The following is a 26,887-nucleotide window of genomic DNA, read 5'->3' on the forward strand; positions in this document are numbered from 1 at the left end:
TCCAGTTCTGGGATTTTTGTGTTCCTTGATCAGGCTAGAACATTTTGGAGATCAGGGAGGGTAGGCATTCTCGCATTTGACACAGACAGGTGGTAACATACATGGTGAAGAGGCCAACCAGTGTCTGCACAAACTGAGTCACATGTAAACTGAAAGACATATGCCTGATGCACTGGTGTTTAAAGCACTGCAAAGAGTGTGGGAAGTACGGCTTCACTTTGCAGCAGTAACTGATGAGTTTTGGTCTCCTCCAGAAGTGAATCCCTTAAAAGGGAGGATGAATGTGCTGGTGCTAAACTTGTTGCATTGGGGGAGGGGGGGTGGGGGGGGCTCCTCGACGTACACGATGTATGCAGGGGATCCCTTGGTCTTTCCGAGGATTGATAGTGTTCATGCAGTTCTACATCCCTTTGCAGCATTAAATTTTGTTGAAAAATCAGTCTCTGTACCACGTTTAGGTTCTTATGGGGAGTTATAGTAATAGGTACACCAGGAAGTTGTTTATAGATAGTAAAACACAGGACTGGTTAGGATTTGCCATCTTAATTAAGATGGAACCACTTTTCCATCATGCATAATTCAAGCAACTTTCTTGGCCAGCTGCCTTGTCTTGGTGCTACATCAATTGTCTGCTGCTGGTCTATATACAGTGACCCCATCAGCCTGAAGATGTGGTCTCAGACAGACTTCCTGATGTGTTAATCCAATGCACTGATGCTGCCCAAAAATCAGCTCTAATGACATATCAGAATAGTGAGAGGCACCACATGGTGGTCTCAATGCTGTGACCATCCACTTCAGAGGCAGCATCTGAGTAACACCAGACCACTGGAATGCCGATGGCTGAGTGCAGCCGCAAACCCTAGAACAATGCAGGTCCCAATTTTTACTACTTTTACTTTTCATCTATTGTTTCGTCCAGACTTGTGACAGCAAAATAATGAGAATAATGAGAACAAGCAAAGTAATATTACAGGAAGCAATAAAGCACTTGTTGCTGGCAGTGGCACTGTTGCACGCAGATAACACGGAATGTTGCAGGGAAGCAGAGAGAGGGAGTGCCTCAGATGGGAAAACTGCAAATATTTGTAATCCTATTCTGCCAAACTCAGCAATGGAATTTGGCATATCCACATTAGTTTATACCCCTCCCCCACCCCCACCCCCACCCCCATTCTGGAAAGCCAGGCAAGTCATTACAGTATTTATGGGAAACATTCAAACTGCAGCAGAGCTAGGATGGTTCGGAGGCTACCAACTAGGAAATGCATTCAACTTAAGCTGACTGGCTAAGCTTGTACATTTCTTGTATGACACAAGCATCTATGAAATGTTCATAATTTCTCAGATTTACAGGGGTGTCTATTATAATATTACCAAGCTGGTTTTAGATCACATCTCAAAAGCGAACATGGAAACTCATGCTCTTATCAATAACAATAGCAAAAATCTGGCGATTACATATGTGGTGGAGCAGCAGATACTGGATTTCTTTCTGAGGTTTCACACAGTCAGATGCTAGTTTTTGGAACTTTCCAGAATGCAATAATCACAACACCAAAGACCCGGAAGCAATCATGAAAGGATATATGCAGCAGATGTAGTATATTATCTTTGAAAAATTTAATTTTCGACATTGACTGCATGTTTATTATCCATCCACTACTGCAGTTTCAACCTTGTGGTGATTTTCAAGTGGGTAGCAGCTGCAAACGATGTGTACACACAGGGTTCGATATAGTACTAACATAATAAACATGTTTTACAATGAAGTAGCGCAAAAATCTTTATTAGAAGGGACAAAAAATTACTTATGTGCTGCAGGCACAGCAATAGTTATCAGTAAAAGGAATAAAAATTACGTGAGCCTCTAGTGCTCATCTCAGCTGTAACACCATCTAAATAAAGTTCAAAACATGTCAATATGTTACGAGAATGAACCACACAATTAAGCGGAATACTCTTCACTGAATTTACTACTATGTGACAGACAGGAAAATAACATATAAAATAAAACTTGTGCTTATTGCATGTCATTAACTAACAGCATACCTGTCAAAAACAGTTGAAAACGAAATTCAGCAAATTTGCACCATCTCCAAAGACTACACTTAAGACGCACGCAGGAGTCCTGATACACAGCCTTTGTCAGCACAGGTATGTGTACCCTTAAGTGCTAATGTTTTGGTAATGAGAAGCTGAAGTTGATCAACTTTATTAACACTGGCAAGAAACAGACATATCCCTAACTTAGCAAGTACCCTCAACACTACATGGTTGTTACGACACACACAATAACAAGGCACAGTTACAAAATGTTCTCATTTTACATAGTTATCTGATTTTTACAGAATATCCAGGAGACATGCAGCAGCAAAAGCAAACAGTGCAAATACTTCCCAAGAAAATAAAAGCATGCACCACAAAGGAATTATCTGAATCCGGTGGAAATCGGTCCATCTGATGTACATGTATAGACAAACAAATGATACAATTTCAGAAAAATTGGACGGTTTATTCAAGAGAAAGAGCTTCACAAACTGGTAAAGTCAATGACGTGTGGGTCCACTTCTGGTCCTTATGCAAGCAGTTATTTGACTTGGTGCAGGTTGATAGAGTTGTTGGATGTCTTCTTGAGGGATATCGTACCAAATTCTGTCCAACTCATATGTTACATCCTCAAAATTCTGAGACAGCTGAAGGACCCTGCCAATAATGCTCCAAATATACTCAAATGGGGAGAGATCCAGTGACATCACTGGCCAAGGTAGGGTTTGCCAAGCACAAAGACAAGCAGTAGAAACTCTCACAGCAGTAGACATTTTCTTGCTAAAATGTAAGCCCACGGTCACTTGCCATGGACAGTAAGAAAATGTGGCATAGGATATTGTTGACATAATGCATTGCTGTAACAGTGCCTTTGTTGGTGTTGGACATTTTAGCAATTTTGATCAAGATAAACTCACACAGCAGTGTTGTTCTTTGGCACACCATTGTAGAAGTGTGCACACAATCAGCTGTGTAAAATTCCCTGCAATATGCACATTTATTTATAAATAAGAGACAACTCAGGAATTTCCTCTTCCATAAGAATGTATGTACAAGATTGCGTGCCAATTTAAAGCTCTAGATTTGCATATTTTACTGTTCGCATCATTCTGCATAACCTTTCATTGATTGTATCAATACTTGTTTGTATCGTGATATATCATGAAATTTCAAACATTTATGAGTGCCGCGATAAACTAGTACTATTACCATCAATTTTAGGCTTAAACTAAATTGTGCTCTTAAAATTTTTGAGAACAGTAGGCCTATCCTCATTCAAAACGATCATTCTCTAATTTCATTGTACAATTACACGAGAAATAGTTTAGTTTCAGAATTTTATGCTTAAAAAACTATATTTTAGCAAGTTACCATTACAAGTATTTTGGATATGCAATTTATTTTGCAGCAAGTCAACATTAGTGGTTCACAGTTCAGCCAAAGAATACATCCCCCCTGAATTTCATTGAACATCACTGCAAACAAGTATGTTTTTGAGAATTTTTGGAAGCTACTATTGTCCTTTGCATAACCTATGAGCAATCTGTAGCAAATAGGCATAATGATTTAGTTACTGCAGCAGATTTTCTATCTAACATATTGTGTTACATCTAGGTTTCCCTTACAGAGGAGTAGCTCTATATATTTTCTGCATTTATCATAAATTAACTCCATTTTTGAGTTTGCTAACAAATATAATTAACATCGCAACATTTTAGAAAATTAGTAATTTTTACCACAGGTTTGTGTGTTGCCTTAACAGAAAACTCGTTTTGTGTATTTGCTTCAATTCTGATAGGGAATTAGCAATCTTTACCTCAACAGATTAAAAGATAATCAGCAATCTTAATTTAAAATTATCTGTTTACTGTCTTGTAATGCATTGGACCAGATAAAATGCAGCACCACTGTGAACACAGGATGATTTAGTTGATGTGCGTGAGCAGCTGGAAATCGCCCTGTCTACTGTCAAACGATTGGTGGCTGCTGCAAATCAGTGTGTTGGAAGAGCGGCCGAGAGTTGTGTACCTGTGATACCTGTACCAGAGGTATCTCAAGTACTATCCTCTCCTGTGGAACCTGTCTCTGCTGTAGGAAGTACAGGATCTGTCATTACCCTCCACTTGACTGCGAGTGGCATGCCAGTGGTAGATCTAGGTGTCCTGTACAGTTGGGACAGAGACCAGGCAAAACTCAACGTGTTGTACTGATTCCCCTAACCAATAAGTATGAGGTGCTGCGTTTCACTGAAACTGAAACTAAAACTGAGTCAGTGGGACTCACTCAAACTGAAACTAAAACTGAGCCAGTGGGACTCACTTCACCTGTTTTGAGGAAACCTGTTTTGCCCAATGTCAGGTGGAGGCAAATGCAAAAGGGCAGGGTCTATTAATCGTCGGCAGTTCAAATGTATGGTGAATGATGGTAGCCCTTAGGGAAATTGCAGCTAGGGACAGGAAAGGACACCAGGTGCACTCTGTGGGTATGCCTGGGAGCCTCATTCAACATGCTGAAAAGGCTTTTCTAGCAGCCATTGAAGGAACAGAGTGCACAATCAACTGCAAATTGAGGTAATACATTGGAACAAATCATGTCTGTTGACTGCTTTCCGAGAGCATTCTTGGGCAATTCCAGCGACTGGTAGAAGAATAGCCTTGTGTGTGGAGTTTCAACAAAGCTCACAATTTGCAGCATGGTCCCCAGAACTGATCATGGCCCTTTGGTTTTAAGCCCAGTGGAAGGACTGAATCAGAGACTTCAAAGGTTCTGTGACCAGCTAGGCTGCAACTTCCTGGACTTGCACCATAGGGTTAAGAACTGCAGGGTCTCCCTAAATAGATCACATATACATCAGCAGCTGCTGCTGCTCAGGTAGCTGACTGTGTGTGGCATGCACAATTTTTTTTTTTGATTAGGTGACTCTCCATCCAATCTAGATTATGATAGCTATAGGAAACTCAGCAGTATCAGTCCTAAGATGCCTTCCATGGGTGAGAGTATTAAAATCCTAACGGAAAACTGCCCCTACAAAGTGCCAGATTTTGAAGCACTCATGAAAAGCAGTGAAGCTCACATAATTGTTGAAACCTAAAATTGATAGCAGTGAGATTTTTGGGGAAATTGTAAGGGTATATGGAAAGGATAGGTAAATGAGGACTGGAGGTGGTGTATTTGTCACAGTAGTCAAGAAACTCAAATCCACAGACAGACAGACAGACAGACAGACAGAGAGAGAGAGAGAGAGAGAGAGAGAGAGACTGGAGCTGCATGTGAGATTGTTTGGACAAAACTCAGTATCAGGGGTGAGCATAAAATAACTGGAGCCTTCTATCACCCAACAGATCATCTCCTTCGAGAAAACCTCAGTTCACTTGTACCGTATATAAGTTCCCCAATCATACTGTAATCAATGGTGGAGACTTTAATCATCCAACAATTAATGGGAAAACTACAGTTTTGTTAGTGGTGGGCATGATAGCACATCCTGTAAAACTTTACTAAATGCCTTGTCTGCAAACTTCCTAGACCAAACAGTTAGGAACCCTGCTCATGATGGAAACATATTGGATCTAATGGAAACATATTGGATCTAATGGCAACAAATAGACCTAATCTCTCTGTGGATGTTCACATCGAAACTGGTATCATGGTTGTGACAACAATTATTACCACAGTACATAGGACAACTAAAACAAGCAGAAAGATATATATGTTCAGTAAACTAGATAAAAAATCAGTAGTGTCACATCTCAACACAAAACTTGAAACTTTCAGCACAAGACAGGTGCATGTAGAGTAACTCTGGCTCAACTCTAGATATAGGTACCCATTAGAACAGTTCATAATGGGAGGGAACCTCCGTGGTATACAGTCAGTGTAAGGGAACTTTTAAAGAAACAGAAGTTACTGGATTATAGGTGTAGAACAAAGTGTAGGGCTATGGACAGAGAAATGCTGAATGAAACATGTTTGGCTTTCAAGACGACAATGCGTGATGCCTTCAATGACTGCTGAAGCTGAATATTGTCAAGTGATCTTTCACAGAACCCAAAAAAATTCTGGTTGTATGTAAAGGCTGCTAGTGGCACCAAAGTTAGTGTCCAGATCCTAGCGAATGAGACAGGAACTGAAAGAGTGTAGCAATGCAAAAACTAAAATGCTTAACTGTGTTTTCAAATGTTCCTTTACAAAGGAAAACCCAGGAGAAATGCCCCAATTTAATCCTTGTGCCACTGAAAATTTGAATGAAAAAAGTACTGGCGCCAGTGGTGTCAAGAAATAGCTGAAATCATTAAAACTGAACAAAGCCCAGGCCTCAATGGAATCCCTGTCAGATTCTATACTGAGTTTGCAGCTGAGTTAGCCCCCTTCTAATCCTAATTTATCATAGATCTCTCAAACAAAAAACCACGCCCAGTTCTTGGAAAAACATACAGGTCACAGCAGTCTACAAGGAGAACAGCAGAAGTGATCCAAAAAACTACTGTCCAATATTCTTGACATTGATTTGTTGTAGAATCTCAGAACATACTCTGAGCTCAAACATAATGAATAGAGACCGCATTATATGCATTTGCATGTTGCATCTGCATTTGCATATTTGGCTCCTTTTCAACACTTATTGCACATTTTAACTCCATTTTTTCTCTATGTTAACAATATTTTAAAAATTTAGATGCAGGGTCTCTAGCTCAATTTAGTTTTGATGTCTCGCAGATTGACCGCGACCCAGAACTGCATACAATCGCTAACTGAGAGGCCACTGTCTAGTGAAGTCATTACAGAAGAGGAACAGAAACAGGCATCAATGCTCCTACACCTGCATCCCTGGTTAATCCCCTCCGCTGTCATACCATACCCATCAGCAACAATTAAATTAAACCACGCAAGCTTTTAGTTGCATGTCCATTGTTTCAGTTTAGCTTTCGATTTACTTGTACACAGTTGAATATGTTTACGACATGTAGTGTGTAATGTCTTGTGCGCCATACCGCTTGGAGAGAAGAAAAAAAAATCGTTTTGTGGATATGACACTCCTGGAACATTTACACATGACAGAATTGTTTTATCTTGTTGAGTTTGCGAGAAAAACATTTTGTGCAAAAGAAAGTTTTAAATAGAACCGCATGCCACAACAAGTCTTCATATCGCAAGAATGCAGGAGAAAGGACCATGACAACAACTTCTGACAACAGCAAGTTGCAGCAGCAGGGATTTGTCCAAAGGTAACCAAAAGTCAGTTTAACTTGGATCTATGTGAAGCATTCACCGCAAGCAATATTCCTCTTCACAAACTTACAAAACCTATCCTCAAAGGCTTCCTGCGCAAATATTGCTTGAATCAAAATACACCAGATGAATCAACATGGCATAAAAATTGCATTCTGACAATTTTACATAAATGTTCCGGAATAAATACGCAGTGAACTCAAGGACAACATTTTCTGGATTTCAGTTGACAAAACTACAGACACTTGTGGAAATCACATAGCAAATTTAATTGTTGATGCTTTAAAAGAAGAGCCTTCTTCTTCCTATTTAGTGGCCTGCAAGGAACTTGAAAAAGTAATTCATCCTACGATCGCCATATTTGTGAATGATGGTATTAGAAAAATATTTCCAGAATCTTCTGCTAATGAAAGGGTGTTTGTGTTTATTTCAGATGCTGCTCCCTATATGATCATAGCAGGAAAAGCCCTCCGGGTATTTTATTCCAATTTGATTCATGTGACATGTTTTGCTCATGAACTACAAGCCTTGCTGAAGAAGTATGTTACACATTTATGTATGCACATAAACGGATTTCATCCACAAAAAAAAAGTGTTTCTAAAGGCTCCTGCTCGCATCAGGACCTAAAAAGGAAAGGTACCTCCTGAAACAGTGGTAACTTGTTGGGGTACGTGTGTTGAAGCTGTTTTTTTACACTGAACATTTCGAGGCCATTACAGGGGTAGTAAACAACTTCGATAGTGCAGAGGATTTGGCAGTTTGCCAGTGCAAGGAAGCTTTTAATGATTCTGGTATTAAAAGACACTGCTGTGATTAGCACTCTCTTTTCCCATAAATCTGCAAGTGTTAAAAAGCTTGAAACTCAAGGTTTGGCGTTGAATGAATCTATTCAGTTAATGAATAAAATTATTCTAGTGAACTCCTCACTGCCGGAGGTATTCCCAAGAAAACTTAAAGAAAAGTTTGAAAACATTTTAAACAATAATCCCGGCTTTGAACTGTTGTGCCAAGTTAATAGTTTTATTAATGGGACAGGTGAACTCTAACCAGAAACAGGAAGTGGCAACATAGCACTCAAATTCAAATACTGCCCAGTTACCTCAGTTGATGTAGAATGGTCCTTTTCTGATTATATAAATGTTTTGAGTGATCAGAGACACAATGTTACTACCGAATATTTGGAGCAACACTTCGTTGTTTATGTTTACATTAGCAGAAAAATGTAAAATAAATTGTAAATGAAGCTTTGGTCCAATAGTATTTAATAGTTAATGCTGTTAAAAAAATTCATTGTTTTTTAAATAAAACATTATGGATTTCTTGGGCATGTCCCTCTGTATGCGATATATCTCTAAGTTGGTCCTGTACATATTGATTGTTTCGCTGCGACTCACTCACATCGCATCTGCCTGTTGCCAAACAACAATAGCAAAGAAGAAACAATTATTGAAACACATTTTGCAACTTTTTAGAAAATAATCCCAGAAAGGCCCCCTGCTAACCTCTACCAGAAAGTATTCAGAAAATGATATCAGCTTTCGCATGGCCAGCACTCTTCCTCGTAACTGATATGCACACATTCGAATTTGAGATATAATGCACGCAGTAGCTACCATAGTTTTTTTTTTTTTTATTATTATTTGATCTTGCATATTTCAACACTTTTCATGCAATTTTAAGCATTTTTCATGCATATTTTAAGTTTTTGTGATGCATATAAACCAGTCTTTAATAATGGGATATATTGAACAGATTGACCTCCTCAGTGCCAACCAGCATGGATTTTGAAAACATCGATTATGTGAAACCCAACACACACTTTTCTCACATGACGTACTGAAAACTTTGGATCTACACAACAAGGTAGATGCACTATTTCTTCATTTCTGAAAAGCATTTGGCTCAGTACCACACCTGCACTTATTGTCAAAAGTATGATCATTTGGGGTATCAAGTGAAATTTGAGACTGGATTAGGGGCTTCTTGGTAGGGAGGACACAGTGTGTTATCTTGGATGAAGAGTCATCATCAGGTGTAGAAGTAGCTTTGGATGTACCCCAGGGAAGTGTGTTGGACCATTGCCACTCATCTCAAAGAAGCTGCATAACTATTTGGTAAGATTTCAATGTAGTACAGAGATTGGCAATTTGCTCTTAACATTTAGAAATGTAAAATTTTGCACTTCATACTCTCACAAAAAAAAAAAAAAAAACATGGTATCCTATAATATCAATGAGTCACTGTTGGAATAGGACAATTCATACAAATACCTGGGTGTAACACTTTGTAGGGATATGAAATGGAATGATCACATACGTTTAGTCGTGGGTAAAGCAGGTGGTAGCCTTCAGTTTATTGGTAGAATATTGGGTAAGTGCAATCAGTCTACAAAGGAGACTGCTTACAAATCACTCATGTGACCTGTTCTAGAATTTGCTCAAGTGTGTGGGACCTGTATCAGATGGGACTAACAGGAGATATTGAACGTATACAGAGAAGGGCAGCATACATGGTCAGTTTTTTTTTTTTTAATTCTGAGGGAGAGTTTCACAGAGATACTGAAGGAACTGAACTGTAAGACTCTTGAAGGTACATGTAAATTTTTCCAAGAAAGTCTATTAACAAAGCTTTAAAAACTGGTTTTAAATGATTAATCCAGAAATATACTTACAACCTCCTACGTATCACTCGCACAGGGACCATGATGATAGAATTGTAATAATTCCTGCACACATAAGGGCATTCAATCATTCTTCCTGCACTCCATATATGAATGGAACAGAAAGATATCCTAAAAACTGGTACAATGGGGGGTATCCTTTGCTATGCACCTTATGGCAATTTGCAGAGCATAGCTGTAGATGCAGATGTAGGTGACAACCAAAAGGATCCTGCTATGAAAATGAATGGCGTGCCCGACCATCTCTCCTGACGGTTGGGCCATATGATGGGCGGCCGTCAGGTTGATATCCCACTACTGTCTGGGGCATCTCTAGACATGTCTTCAGCCCTGAATCCGATTGACTGAAGCAGACTTGTCTTGAGTGATGAGCTTCAAATTGAGCTCCAATGATCAGCAAAGATGTGTCTGGAGATACCCTAGAAAGTGGTGGGTTACCACCCTGTTTATCGGCTGCGATACAGCCCAACAACTAGAAGTGATGGCGTGAAGTGCCACTTCCTTTCATAGCAGGACCCCTTTCATTGTCATCTACGGGGACACCATTACAGCCCAGCAGTATGTCGATGATATTTGGTGCCTTGTTTTGTTGTCCAGATAATGCACAAGTGTGGGGGGTTGCACAGAAAGTGCCACCGCTTCTTTTGCAAAGCTGGTCGCAGGTGATGTTCCAAAAATGAACAGTAATACTGTGCATTGATGGCACATTCAATCGTGATCCAACTCCATTGTTCCTGTTTCAAAAACCTAGTGACACCGTCATGTTAGACCACCCGTTCACAAGAGTCTGTGTTTCTCTCGATTGTGTGCACACTAGTGACGGGGGATGGGCGAGTCCATTTGCTCGGAGGTAAGGTAGGTATGTCAACAACATGCGCTATCAGCGACAATAGTAGATTCCATTGCATAGTGTCTCCACAGCAGTGTTGCCACTATTTAAGTTCCAACCCTCGTATTATGGTGGTGCTTTTGTATATGACACACAAGAATGTATTTGCACTGCTTGGTGTCGCTGTGGTGTGTCGCCTGGATACTACGTAAAAATCAGTAAGTACACAAGCCAAGAACTTGTGTAACTATGCCTTGTTACTGCTTGTGACCATGAACTGCTGAAGGTACTTGCTAAATTAGGGATATGAGCATTTCTTGCCAGTGTATTTTACCACTGTTAACAAAGTTTGGTTGGCCTCAGCTTCCCATTGTCATAACATTAGCACCTATGAGTATACTTATCTATGCTGGCAAAGGTTGTGTATCAGGATGCCTGTGTGTGTCCTAAGTACAGACCCTGAAGATGGAGTAAATTCACTGGAGTTCTTTCCCATCTGTTTTTGATCAGTACACTAATAGTTGCTGACATGCAGTAAGCAGATGTTTTATCTCTTATGTTCTTTTCCTGTATGTCACAATAAAGGTAAAATTGTGAAGCGTTTTTCACTTATTTACATGTTTTGTGATTCATTCTTGTAGCATATTGGTGCATTTTAGACTTTATTTAGATGGTGTACACAATTAAGGCTGAGATGATGACTAGATAGTCATGTCAGTTTTATTGCTTTTACTGACGACATGGTAACTAAAAACGGTAAAAAATTTTATTGTATTCTACTTCCATCATTTTAATTTAGCTTTAGGTAGTGGTGTGAGCTGTCATGTACAATACTCCGCAGTACCTGTGGCTGGCTCCCACGCTATTATGCTGAGCAAAGGATGCCACCACAGTATTGCTGACTCAGAGATGCCAACTTCCTACCTCAAATCTGCCAAGGGGAGGGCTGGGTGCCATCATGTGAGGTATACGAGCAGTCAGTGAGGTAGCGGCCGCAACAGCAGGTTCTCTTTTGCCTGCCAGCTTCCTTACCCTCTGGACGTGTTTGCCAGGCTTTCCTATGGAGGGCACAATGCTCTTTCCGTACGATGTGCAGTTCACTCCACGACTGTAGCCAGTTTTCGTGAGCACTGAATCCCGTAGCGGTTGTTCTTCACAATAGAACTAATCTTTTCCATGAATCCTGGCATTTATCATTTTACCTGGCACTATCCTGATATGCACATGACTACTGCTGCTGTGCTTGCAAGTAATTTTTTGTCCCTTTTTTTGTGAATCCACTGTAAAACGTGTATGTATATGTTAGTGCACACACTCAGGCTGCTGGCAGCAGTAATGTACTATACAACCATATTTGCTGTGAGTTCACAGTTACATAAAATTCTTGGAAAGACTTAATTTTCACCGTTGACTGTATATTTCTTAAAATTCCACTACTCCAATTTGGATCTTATGGTCAATTTCAAATAGGTAACACCCACAGCTTTTCGCCTCACTGAATTTTTTTAAGATTATATCACAATTAATACCAGCCACTATTTCTGCTTCAATTGATAATACTAACAACACAGAATAGCCTTTCTTGGCACAACGTGCTTCTTAAGTAATTTTAACTTTGAGAAACTTCTCTCAGCAGAAGTTGTACTGACCGGAACTGTGAGCATTAATCTGATTGTTATGTAAAGATTTGAATATACTTCTTCCAAATTATTTTCTAATATGTACTGAGTAAGTTGTTTTGCATCTTAGATTGAGTTCTGTAGTTTGGATTTTAAAAGTTGGAGTTCCTCATGAAGTCTGAAAGGCTGTATGTCGCTATTTTCGCCTTCTTGAAGTATTGTACCTCAATCATTACAAAGTTTGAGAAGGTCATCCTTGGATAACGATTTCAAATAATTCATATTACAAACAAAACCAAATCATTCAAAATATTTGTTGAGCACTTTGAATCGACATTCACTGTCAACTATTATAGCGTCTATCATTCTGCTAAAAAAGCTATCTCTGTATGGCATTTCAGCAGATTGTTTAGGTTCATCAATTTGTTCATAACCGAATATTTGTTTTTCTGTGTTATTCTGTTTCTTTTAAACTGACAATTTCATAATTACTTTTTTCTACAAACAATCAAGCTACTGCAACACTTGTTTCAAATCCTGTGTAATGGAATTCTTGAAAGCTGTCACGAAATGAACAAAGTCTCAATAGTGATTTTCAGGTTCACTTGAACCTATTGTCATAGTTTACTTATATTGTTGACACATAGTAAAATCTCATACCACACATGTATTGCAACAATAAACTCAAAAGTTAGTGTATCGTTCAAGACTGCTTCACAGTCACTAAAAGTTTCGGAATCACCAGTTCTATTTTTCAGGTCACTCATGCTTTTGATGACATCATCAAATTGCAAAAAAAATATTGCTTTTACAGCTCGGATTCTACTTTCCCATCGTGTATCAGACGGAGGTTTCAATGTCAATGTCAATTTAGTTGTTATAAGATCACAAAGCTTGCTTGATTTTGTAAAAAAAACAAAAACTTTACTGATGAAGGCAAAAAACATTTTAGCTGTTGTAGAAGAAATGTGATAAACACCTGCCTACATTCCTTGTAGCTGTGGCATGGCTTATGTTGGTCAGACTATCAGGACCGTGGAGGACTGATGTACTAAGTACAAACGGCACACACAATTACAGCAGCCAAGTAGGTCTGCTGTTGCCAAACATTGCTTGGATACGGGTCACCCGATGTTATACAACAATGCTTAGATATTGACATGCACGTCCAGCTACTGGGACAGTGTTATTAAGGAGGCAGTTGAGACTAAATTAGCGAGTAACCTTGTAAACAGGGATGGAGGTTTTTACTTAAACTCTGCCTGGAATCCTGCTCTCTCCCTTGTCAAAAAACAAAGGGACAGAGTTAGTGTTATCTCACCTGCTAGTTCGTAGTCTTTCTATCGATATCTCTGACTTTGGTCCTCTTTGGTGGCACTATTGTTCAGAGTGTGTGTGAGTGAGAGAGAGAGAGAGAGATCTTTCCAGAATTACTTCGAGAACAGAAGTTTTGAATTTGACTGTACATCGCCTGTCCATTGCAGTTTGTGCCTTCAAAATGGGGCGTGTACTCCCGCTGAAATATCGGCGGGAGCTGTAAATTTTATCTGGCTGAATTCCCATAAGCTGTTTGAAAATCCTTATCTATTGTTTTTCTGTATTTGGTTCAGTTACAGAATTCCATACATCTAACCATGCACTCCATATGTCCTTGATTTTGTTCACGGCTTTGCAATACCCTACTCAGATCTTTTCAGTCACAGCATCCTTCTTTTACCATCTGTGCCTGCAAATGTGAAAAAAGTCGACATGGAAAGCAATAAACTTTACCTTGAGATACGGAGTAATCTAATCATCTGCGATGTTGCTTTTTGCTGTTACCCAATTTTCTAGTAAAATAAAATTTAATAAAATGTCTTATATGCATCTTTGGGGTAGCTTTCATCAGATTTCTGTAGGTTTTGATGAGAGCCATTTTGAATTAAATCATGACGATGCGAAGTCTGGAAATACGCACTTTTCCGGATCTAATTCTGTAAATGACACTCTTATACGAACAATTTGCTCTTGATTATCACTTTTGAAGTCTTTATTCGGCTCACAACCTTCGATCACGGCAGTTTCACACAACTCTGCTGCTGTATCAGAAAGGGTAACAGATTCATTCAATCCTGAAGCTTCATCAGAGGCCTCTGGAGCATTTACACCTGACGTTTTCTTCAGAAATTTCATCATACTCTAACTCAGAGGCTGGTTGGACAGAACTGACTCAGCCTTTCTTTTTCATGCACCAGATTCCCATTTTCTCCCTATGTCTCTGTCTTTTGAGGGTCCTCCAGACATGATGATCTAAAAAACATTTTTTGCTAAATACATTGATAAGTACAGTAGGATACTTAAAGTACTCAATGTCAGCATATATAGTGAATAGACTGCGTTATTATCAAACATGACAGAATTTTTTTTAAAAATTTCAACCGTAAATACTAAAAGAACCACAGCCTATGGTAAATCAGTATACACCAAGAAATGTATTTGTATACTGATTTACCATAGGCTGGGGTTCCTTTAGTATGTATGGTTGAAACTGGTACAACCATACATTCAGAGATAAAAGACTAGTACACTTGTACCAGTTCAGTAACTTGAAAAAAGAGTTAAGTGTCACTTAGTGGGATTGGTTTCAGAGAGCTGACATCAGTGGCCAAGACAACGCTCCTGCCTGTATTGTCCCTTCCACAGAACATTGTTGCATTTGCTTGCTGTTGGATCGAAGTGTCGATTTGAAAAAACTGTGCATACCAAGTGCACTGTGAATACGGTATAAAGAAAAATAAATGTATTTTTCATTTAACATGCACCTTTCCTTAATATGGCAATCAGATTACTCTCTAAATATATAACTGAATAATTTATATAAAAACAAAGATGAGGTGACTTACCGAACGAAAGCGCTGGCAGGTCGATAGACACACAAACAAACACAAACATACACACAAAATTCTAGCTTTCGCAACCAACGGTTGCCTCATCAGGAAAGAGGGAAGGAGAGGGAAAGACTGAAGGATGTGGGTTTTAAGGGAGAGGGTAAGGAGTCATTCCAATCCCGGGAGCGAAAAGACTTACCTTAGGGGGAAAAAAGGACAGGTACACACACACACACACACACACACACACACACGTGTGTACGTTTGTGTTTGTTTGTGTGTCTATCGACCTGCCAGCGCTTTCGTTCGGTAAGTCACCTCATCTTTGTTTTTATATATATTTTTTCCCACGTGGAATGTTTCCCTCTATTATATTGATAACTGAATAATTTATTTTACAAAATTTTTTTAGTCTATATGAACGACTTTACAGCAAAACAGTCTCCTTCGGGTTCCATGCGTAACTGCCATCTAATGTGCATGCGCTGATTCTCAAAAGGTATATTCTGTGCAAATAGTGTAATATAGTAGGCCTACCAGAACCAGACTGCAATCCCAAACTTGTACCCTTGGCATGCTGCAGCATAGGTGTACACCTTAGATATATCATGTAATGGGGGTTAACTGTCACAATGTTGCCGGACGACTCTAGATAAATACTACTACATTCGTATGGAAAGAGAGATGGACAACTAAGTAGCTAAAATTTTAAACATTACAATGAAAACAATGAATTACTGACAAAATTATTTTATTAGATAGATAAAAAATCTACTCGCCAAGCGGTGGCAGAACAAACACATACTTGGCAAGCTTTCAGAGACTATGGATCCTCCTCCAGGCAGAGGGGTTCAAGGGGAAGGAAGAAGGGTGAAGGAAATGGACTGGAGGGGTCTAGGAAAAGGGGTAGATTTTGGGGAATACACCCACAACCATGGGTCAGGTGAGACTTACCATATGGGATGAGAATGAAAGAATGAGTATTGTGGACTGCATCAGGCAAGATTTGAAAACCTGAGAGCTTAAAGGTGGAAGACAGGGTAGTATGCAGACAAAGATTACTGCTTAAACATAATGTGTGAGTTAATAAGAGTGAAAAGCTAAGTGCATTGTACGTAACAGAGGTGGGAGGGGGCTGTGAAAAATAGACAGGAAAGACAATGAAAGATGTAGAAAACTAAAACGGAGTGAAGAAATGCTGAGACGGTTGAAATTACGTAAATTAAGGCAAGGTGAGTGGCGAGAACCAAGGACATGATGAAGTTCTAGTTCCCACCTGTGTAGTTCTGAGAATCTGGTGTCTGGAGAAAGAATCCCGATGGCGGGTGTGGTGAAACAGGTGCCGTGATCACGAACGTCATGTTGTAGAGCACACTTTGCAATAGGATACTTCAAGGTGCCAATGTACATCCTCTGCCTGTGGTAGTCATGCTGATGTAGAAGGCCAAACAGTGTTTACATAATAGCTGGTACGTGAAGTGTCGTTTCATAAGTGGCTCTTCCTTTGATATTATATGTTTTGCGAGTTACAGGGCTATTTTAGGTGGTGGTAGGAGGGTGCATAGGGCAAGTCTTGCAGCGGGGACAGTCACAGGGGTAGGAGCCATAGGGTAAGTAGACAGGTGCAGAAGGAGCATAGGGTCTGACAAGAATATTACGGAGATCGGTAGAGCGGCGGAAAGCTATTCTAGGTGTAGTGAGCAAAATTTCAGACACAATGGATCTCATTTCAGAGCATGATTTTGGACCTGTCTAAGTAGCTGATTGACAAATTCCAGACCAGGATAATACTGGGTCACCAATGGTGTGCTCCGAAGCTGTTTTGTGGACTTGTCAGCAGTACACCATAGGATGTGATGGCCAGGGAAATACGCTTTTTGGCTAGGCTGGTGGGGTTACAAGGGTAAGGTGAGAATGGTGGTGTATTGCTGTAAAGAGTCTGCATCCAAATAAATACATTTGCCTTGGATGCCATGGCTGTATGGGAGGGAACGTTTGACATGGGAAGGATGGCAACTGTCAAAATTTAAGTACTGTTATTTGTTGGTAGGTTTAATGTGGACAGAAGTGTATAACTGGCCTTTGGTGAACACTAGATTAACATTAAGGAAAGTGGCATGGGATTCAGAATGCACCATTATCATTCCAACTTTCAACAGTAAGTAAGTGTGGATAGGATCGTGTTTATTGAAGATGGTACTTCTCCACCCATTATACAGCCAATGAAGCAGTTACTGTACAGGAATTTCGGATGTGCTAGAATTATCAGTCATCATTTCCCCACAGCCTGGCTGTCCAGATCACCTGATCTAAATCTGTGTGACTTCTGGCTGTGGGGTTATCTGAAAGATGTCATGTTCGGTGCTCCAATTAAGAATGTAGCTGAACTGAAGGCAGACATTTCACAACACATTCTGAACATGACTCCCAAGACAAACCAGTCTATTGTCGAATATGCTGTTTCTCGATTTCAACTTGTGGCAGAAAAGTGCGACAGCATACTGAACATGCCTTGCCCCAGTTCCATGACAATTAGAAACCGATGTCATTTTGCTTTCTTCATGGATTTTGGCCCCAGGACAATTAAAAACTGATATTCTGCTTTTCATGCACTTTTTGGGCCCAACACAAAATTTTTGTCCTTTTTTGTTCCAGGATGTTTCGCCCTGCATCAATTCTTAAGCTGTTACAATTTGACATCATTCTGAGCAGTGGTTCTCCTCCTACAATGTTCTGAAACTGTAACTTTAATTATGGACACCCTGTAGTTTATGACGAAGTCCAAAAGTATATTTACTTTAAGACCTTCATGCACTTCACTTTATTACTATGTTGGTGAATAATGAACAGAATGCAGTCCATATGAGAAATGTCAGTGCTTCTAAAACTACAAAGTCAGTGGCTTAATAGAGGTAGTGCAAGGATGTAACACTAGAAATGGCATGACAGAAATACAAATCAATGTTATGCTTAATTTAGTGCCAGCAAATACAGAGCAGGTCATGTAATTTAATAGCAACAATAAATGTTAAAACTTAATACTACTAACTGTTTTGTACTAACAATATTTCAAATGCTGATATGTTAACTATGCTTTAAATTTTAGACTTACGTTTTCTGCATCCCGCTATCTGCAATATATCCTGCAGACTGTCACACAGTATGATATATAGGTCATTGACTATTGTTCTTTCTTTCTCCAGGAAGATGTTAAAGTAGGTAACTGCAGTTATTATTTCAGTAGAATCAGTCAATTAACCACTTCAGTTGTAAACAATTTTATTGGTTCAAAATCACAACCAGTTTTGGGAAATTATATCCACCTTCAGGAGTACAAGAACCATGAGGCTCGTGGCCATCACGCCCAAACACTAGGCTGCAGGCACATGACAGCTGCACTCGAGTTATGAAATGATGCAATGGCAGATGGCAACCTCGCATGAAAACTAGCGACCGTCATGTTCCAAGAGGAAGTGATGTCATATGTGAAAGGCGTAAGAGGTGACTGACTACCCCAAACATTAATAAATGGTGAATATGTAGTATATAACTGAATTGAAGAAAGTTAAATGTACATTGCCGAAATATGAAATTAATGTGAAAATTACGTACTTTGGTGTAAGTACTAACAGTGCCCAAGCATCTGTTAAAAATGATATAGAAGATAAAAATTTGAAAAGACAAAATAAGTCAGAAATAAGACAGTAGTGGCAAGTTGAATAAAAATAAAATTAACTTAATCTCATTAAGTAGCCACAAAGAAAACTAGTGTCAATTAGGCTATTAAAATTATATGGATAAAAAGAAAAATATAATTCCTTTGAGAGGAAAGTATAAGAGGAATATTTGTACAGTTCGAGCACACGCATTTCACAATTAAATTACTATGAACACTAAAATTTTATTGAAATCCTCTGTGTGCGTTTTTCCATAACCTTGAGCAGTGCACTACCAGGAAGCAGGGAACATATGGGTTGTAGGAATGTTTGACATATCCATATTTTCTCTAACATGTCATGTTCATAAAATTTTATGTTATGAAGTGGATAAATAAATTAGCTACATTTGATTACAGACAAGATGGTTTCTACACTCTGAATGACACTGATAACCTCCATATACGACTTCTTGGTTGTCTATGCACATACAGATCATCCCAGTAGGAATGGTCAATATTCAGGGATATGGAAAGAATGATGATTCATTGCAAAAAAAGTCTGGTAAACATGGACTCTAAAATGTATACCTTAAGAACTATGAGCACTACTACATCTTCAATACTAAGAAACAAATCCCTTCTATGGCAAACTCGTTGCTTTCCATATCTTGGAAGAAGGTAGTATAGACCAAAACAAGGGGAAAAAAGCGTGCAGTGAATGTGGGCTCTAACGTGCATAGCTTACAAGCTATGAGAACTTGTTCAGTGGAAGATGTGTTTTACATCAGCGAAGATGAACAAGTGCTTGTTGCTTTTAAGGTACGCACTTCAGAGCCCACGTTTACTGGATATTTTTATCTTGTTTTGATCCATATTGCCATATCTCAAAATATGGAAAGCAAAGAGTCTGCCGTAGCAGAAAGTTGTTTCAAAGTATTGAAGACGAAGACATGCTCACAGCTCTTAAGATGCACTATAGAGCCAATGTTTACTACATTTTCTTGTACTGAATGATTGTTCCTGTCATTGCCCTGAGTTCTTACCATTCCAACTGGGACACCCAGTGTAAGCACTGGAGAAAGTTTCTCACATCCAAATAACTGGCCATTTAATTTCTTATTTAGGTTTCCTCCAACTCACCATGATAGGTGATGTATAAAGAGTGAACTATGCATGAATATAGTCTCATTAATGCTCAGTATTTTCTCAGTGAAATCCTTAAAATATTTCTGTAAGTAAAAATGGGAAAAGAACATGAAAAAGTACACACACAATGTGGTAGCCGAGGGAGGGAACCAGATCTGCCATCAAAATAGGTCTAGTAACTGAGCAATAAATCACTCACCGTACAATACCAGTTTTTATCTTTTCTACAATGTCCATCAGTATATGCTGATAACGTCCTTGCTGGGCATTTGACAAAATCCATGACTGCTCAAACAGAAAACCAACACTAGCACAACGTAAATACAGCATCCTTGAATAAGGTGGATCCAACTGAAAAAGTAGATACAAATATAAAGCTGTCGTAGAACACACTAGATATTATACACTCTGCCCTGTATATAATTTCAGGTCTACAATATTCATTAACATATACAAGGTGTGTTTTTTGTCAAGTTAGTGGAAAGTGAAGATATACCATTACCTGAAGATTTGCTTTAGACGTCACCCAGCGTCCCCCAACCCCAAGGCAAGAAATTATCTCATGTTTTGTTGGTGAATATGCTGTGGTAGAGTTCCATCTGTTGTCGCAAACATTATTATTAATATTCTAAAAAGAAAAGAAGAGGATAATGTTAGGGCCACTGATGAGAAGCAAATCATTTAGAACAAACAGCAGGAGAGAATAAGCAAAATCAACTGTTCATTAATCTGAAAATATAACTCACAGAAGACTACAGCTGTAAACACCAATCCTCTTTCTATAACACTTATAGCAATATATTTTTGTTCTTTCCCGTGTAATACTTCATTATGTGTGACAAAACATAATATTAATGAGACCATGACTCTTTTGTATCGTATTACAAAGGAACTTCAACAGACAGCCGTTACCTGCTGATCTTCTGGTAGGAATGGCAATCCACCCCTGTCCACTATTATGTCAACACCCAAATTGCCAGTTTCGAGCATAATACCAGACCGAAGGCTGCTGGTACTGCTGCTTCTCTGGGCCTGTCCTGTAAGTCCACCTGTTCCCACTTCAACAACATGGGCAATGCCCCGGCCAGGGCCTTGCAGATATGCCTTCTCGTCATCTGACGTGGCTGTAGTAAGTACCCTTGCACCCCAGTGATGGGCCAATTGCACACAGATGCTGCCAAATGAGCTGGCCCCATCAATAATGAGAACTGCAAATAAATATTATCAGTATCAATTTATTTACAATTAATTATATTTTCTTTCAAAGATATATTTAAATTATTACATATGTCCTTGGGAAGCACTTCATTCTTTAGCTTTGTATCAAACAAAAATTCAGTCAAGAAAACAAACTGAAAGAAAATTGTTTCAGAAGGTGAAACGTTGGCACTAGTGAAACACAGACTTAAAATTTAATGTGATGACACTATTTTAGCTTGCAGAACTATTACTACCTTCCTTGGGTAGGAGAGGGGGGATAGTTTGACAAAGCTTGAAAAGGTAGGGCACGTCACTCAGACCCAGGATGAGAGAGACCCACTTCTAGTGAAGACTTGGATAGTTCTCTTTACTTTGTGCAACTTACTGCATGTGACACGAGATCTACTGAGGAACACTACATCATCATGTCTGCCATTCATGCAGTATTACTCTCTAACAAGGAGAGGTCCCAGGGGGGGTGGGGGTGGAATTGGCATTTTGCAACCATCTGTACAGTGGTGTAGGTTAGGGTCCCTTGTATCACACACTGCAACCATTCACTCAGGTGGTCCCTTGGCTGCTAGTAATTCATGAATAAGAATTTCACGTGATACTGTAGACCAGCGGTTCAAATTTTTTTAGTGACTGAAGCCTTTTGAAATACTAAATATTTTATGAAGCCCTAAAATAACCAAAACCTGGTTTTATTTGCACCCTTTAATTATAATCATTTAGCGAAAATCATACAAAAATATTTGCATTGTACACTACTGACTTCTACAACAATATACAAAAACAACACACAATAATACATTACACAAAATAACACTGTAGTCATTCCACTGTAAACTGATAAAAGTGTTTCCATTTAAAGGGAGGTATGAAGTAATTGTTTTATTTGATGAACTGTTTAATGTCAGGCTTAACAGAAGAGAGTTGAAGGCATATGTTAGGTTCAGCATCCCGTCTACTTTAGTAATATGTAGCAGCATATGCCAACAATCTTATTTCACCCAAGTATATTGTTGGGAATGGGAAAAGGACAGTAACAGCCCGTTGGCAAGTTGTGAATGTACTCACATCAAAAAAAGTTTTGCGTCACTCCGGTTCCCAGAACTCCTGAAGATAGATGTTGACTGTGAATATACACAGTCCCTTTGACTGTTCAGAGATGTCACTTAACCTGCCCAAAGATGTAAACAACCATGCATGAGTAGTGCCTATTAGACGGATGGGGCCCGATAGCCAATCAGTTCCAGTCATTCCACCAGGAAGGAGGTACACAGCTCATGTTGTCTGCCCAGATGGTCAGTACCGCAGTTCAGTCACATCCACATTGTTGCTTTGTGCCAGGAAGGGCTCTCAACAAGGGAAGTGTCCAGGCGTCTCTGAGAACCAAAGCGATGTTGTTTGGACATGGGTGAGATAGAGAGAATCAAGAACTGCCGATGACATGTCTCACTCAGGCTACCCAAGGGCTACTACTGCTATGGATGACCGCTACCCATGGATTACAGCTCGGAGGAACCCTGACAGCAATGTCACCATGTTGAATAATGCTTTTCGTGCAGCCACAGGTCGCTGTGTTACAACTCAAACTGTGCACAATAGACTGCACGATGCGTAACTTCGCTCCTGACATCCATAGCGAGGTCCATCTTTGCAACCACAACACCATGCAGTGCAGTACAGATGGGCCCAACAACATGTCGAATGGACCGATCAGGACTGGCATCACATTCTCTTCACCGATGAGTGTCGCATATGCCTCCAACCATACAATCGTTGGAGACGTGTTTGGAGGCAACCCAGTCAGGCTGAACGTCTTAGACACATTGTCCAGGGAGTGTAGAAAGGTGGAGGTTCCCTGCTGTTTTGGGTTGGCATTATGTGGGGCCAACGTATGCCATTGGTGGTCATGGAAGGTGCCATAACAGCTATATGATACATGAATGCCACCCTCCGACCGATAGTGCAACCATATCTGCAGCATACTGACGAGGCATTCATCTTCATGGACGACAATTCGCACCCCATTGTGTACATCTTGTGAATGACTTCCTTCAGAATAACGACCTCACTCGACTAGAGTGGTCAGCATGTTCTCTAGACCTGAACGCTATTGAACATGCCTGGGATAGATTGAAAAGGGCTGTTTATCGACGACGTGACCCACCAACCACTCTGAGGGATTTATGCTGAATCGCTGTTGAGGAATGGGACAATCTGGACCAACAGTGCCTTGACGAACTTGTGGATAGTGTGCCATGACGATTACAGGCATGCATCAATGCAAGAGGACGTGGTACTGGGTACTAGAGGTATTGATGTGTACAGCAGTCTGGAACACCACCTCTGAAGATCTCGCTGTATGGTGGTACAACATGCAATATGTGGTTTTCATGAGCAATAAAAAGGGTGGAAATTATGTTTATGTTGATCTCTATTCCAAATTTCTGTACATGTTCCGGAACTCTTGGAACTGAAGTGAAGCAAAATTTTTTTTTGAAGTGTGTATTCATCATGAACCTTGTTCCAAAAATCATCAAGTAACATTGTTTTAAATAATGATTCTGTGCTTGAATCTGATATCATTTTTAAAAAGGATTCATGGATTTCTTCGGACATATTTTCTGGCTTCTGTAAATTCAGTACAAAAGGATTGTGTGTGCTGTCTTTCTTCACTGATAACTTCACGCCAGCAGTCTACCTACACAAAGATGCTGCATGTGAATGCTGCATCACTGGTAGCACCCATCTGGATGAGCCTTTTGCCATGCTTCTCAGGGTGCCAGCACTGCACAGTGGTTATGAAATATGGCACCAAGGGATGAGCAAGGAGATTTCTACTTTTGCTTTCGGTCGATTGAGTTGTCAAGTCTTCAGAGCAAGGCGATTTCTACTTTTGCTTTCAGTCGACGGAATTGTCAAGTCTTCAATCTGCCGAGCTTACGCCAGACTAGAATATACTGAGTATTGAGCTGTGCGGAGTACCAAGTGTGTGGAACATGAGGCTGCTCCTCCCCTCAGCAATACTTTGATTGGCCACATCCTGCTGGACCACAGCAGTGCTTACACATTGGCTTTGATAGCCCATTTTGGAATACTGAAAGGCTATTGGTGGTGGAAGCTTACAGCAAGTTCCCCTTCATTGCCCTAATGACATACATGAATACTGTGGCCGATCTGACTTCAGTATTTTGTCATATACATATGATGTTCCCGACACGTATCTAGTCTCACCTTTATTTGTATTGAAGGATTGTCACAAGTCATTGTGTCTGGCAATGGGCGACAGCTCACATCCTCACGGCGTCCTTTCAGTAGTGGTGTGGAACATTTTGTTAGAATCTTCAGGGCTCAGATGAACACATTACAGGCCATCCACTTGTGGGAACAGGCCTTCGAAGTGTTTTTACCATCGTACTGCTCCTTGTCTAGGGATGGCAAGTTGCCAGTGGAACATTTCACGGTCGTCGGCATAGCACATTACTTCACAGTATGCATCCACCTCAGAGGATCTATGTCCTACCATGCATGCCTATGTTTCAGCTTAGCAACTGTTTCTGTTTGCAGTTTATTGCAAGCGTTGTAGATTGGGAAATGGTGCTTTTGCAATCCACTTACACTATAGAAAGTTTGATGGGACAGCACCAGCGCACCAAAACCAGCTTTGCCCTGTTGCTTCTTGTGATATATTGCTGCCTCCTTTCGGGTTCACAGACCCAGTTTGTCACCAGAGCCTGCAGCGGCTGTCATCACTGGTGCAGTTGTCTTCTCCTGCAGGACAGTCATCTCCTCGATTGGGGATGTCGATGGATGTTAACTTGGAACCACTTACAGTGTTGCTGCCATGCTGACAGTCTGTGCTGCAGCCTATGTTGCATCCTATGGAGGAGTTGCATTGGTGTGTGTGGTTAGGGTGGAATCGGGGGAGAGGGGGAGGGCCAGAGGACAGCTGTGTCATTGATCATCAGTAACTTCACACCAGCCATCTACCATTGCAAAGATGCTGATGTCAACACCAATGCAGGCAAGGCAATGTGCCACCATCGTGCAGCGGAATGACATGGCTGCATGTGACAAGCAAGGAGAGTTCCATTTCTGCTTCCAGTGGATGGACTTGTTGGGTCCTCACTCTGCTGAGCTTATGCCAGACTAGAGTATATTGAGTGTTGAGTTGTGTTCTGCTTGTGTGAGTTAGTAGTAACCGCACTGAGAATATTCAGAGTTTGAGAATTACAGATTTGCTTTCTCTCACTGCCCAGTGTTTTCGGCTTCTTCTTTGTGCTCTATGACAACCATGAATTTTACACATAATCCTACACGCGATAACTTCAGCCCTAGCAGGTAGGAGAACTATAAAAGATAGTGTTCTATCATTAATAAATAAAAAGTTATGTTTATTCACTATGTGTGTGTTAATCAATTAACTGTTCTCCATGTCCAATTGTAAGTACAAAAGGAGAATACAACATTGTGAATCCATGAATTCATTTTCAGTTTTGTGATCCACTCATCAGAAAAATAAATCTCAAAAGATGCACGCATATCATGAAGACATTGCACGAATTCTTCAAATATTTTATTTGGTAATTCTACTTTACCACAAATGAAAAAATTCAGTGTTAAAATGCTTTCTAGTTCTCTCTTGTCATCACATGCCATCCAAAAATATAATTTTTATGGCAGTTTTTTGTTGCAAGCACAGAAAACTGTTGTCTTGTTTTCCTTGTAAACATAGATTTAATAAATTAAGTTTTCCAGACATCTCAGCCTACAAAGGTAGTCTGAACAACTAAATTGCATCGCTCAAACAGTCTTAACGTGAATGAAATATTGGTCATAATAGCTTGTAATTTAGCCCTTAGTTCGAATAATCTCATTAAGGTTTTACCACAAAACAACCATCTAACCTTGGTGTATAGCAGTAGTGTTCTATGTCTGCTTCTATGATCTTCATGTAACCATGAAAACAATCAACATTGAAGAGGGGATTTAAAGTAATTAATTATTTTCACTGCTTCATCATAAGTGATCATCTATACAGGATACAATGGCTGGAACTTGAGTTTGGTGTTTTACTTTTTATTAGTTGTACCACTCTTGCTATTTCGACGTCATTGCCATGCCCCCATCTGTACAAATATCAACACAATCATGCCAATTGAGTGAGAGAAGTTAATCACAGAAAAAAGAAAGATACAGTAGTGTTAGTTGGCAGCGATGCCATGTGATTGTCTATACGGATATTATACAGTTACCAGGATCGCCAGTCCAGCGACATCAGTCAACTCTTCTATGTGCAAGACATATTTGTTGGGTTGGAGTACTTGTTTGATATAGCCTGTTAGGTCATTAATTTGACTTGATGATTTGAAGATATTTTCATGGAGCATCATTGTGTTATGTCTACCACACATGGTTTTATTAAATTCTCAGTGATAGTGTGTGCTTGAACTGCTTCTGCAATGTGATGGCTGACCAAATATGATGTCTTCATGGCTTTTTCATTGAGCGTTTGATTTGCACACTTCATAGGTATCTGACTTCTTAGTAATTGTTCTTTGTTACATATAAAAAAATCTTCAGTCTTGTCTTTTCAATCA

General features: G+C 39.8%; 1 protein-coding gene across 1 annotated transcript in view; it reads right to left on the reverse strand.

Moving 5' to 3' along the window:
• Positions 1–26,887, reverse strand: part of LOC124544716 (quinone oxidoreductase-like protein 1) — a 138,655-nt gene that overhangs the window by 11,936 nt on the left and 99,832 nt on the right. The window contains exons 4-6 of the mRNA XM_047123362.1: positions 20,991–21,286; positions 20,581–20,706; positions 20,278–20,429 (exon numbers count right to left, since the gene is read on the reverse strand). Of these exons, the coding sequence (XP_046979318.1) occupies positions 20,278–20,429; positions 20,581–20,706; positions 20,991–21,286 (574 nt within the window). The remainder of the gene's footprint in view (positions 1–20,277; positions 20,430–20,580; positions 20,707–20,990; positions 21,287–26,887) is intronic.

The sequence above is a fragment of the Schistocerca americana genome, chromosome 8 (assembly GCF_021461395.2).
Source record: "Schistocerca americana isolate TAMUIC-IGC-003095 chromosome 8, iqSchAmer2.1, whole genome shotgun sequence".
Taxonomy (NCBI): Eukaryota; Metazoa; Arthropoda; class Insecta; order Orthoptera; family Acrididae; genus Schistocerca; species Schistocerca americana.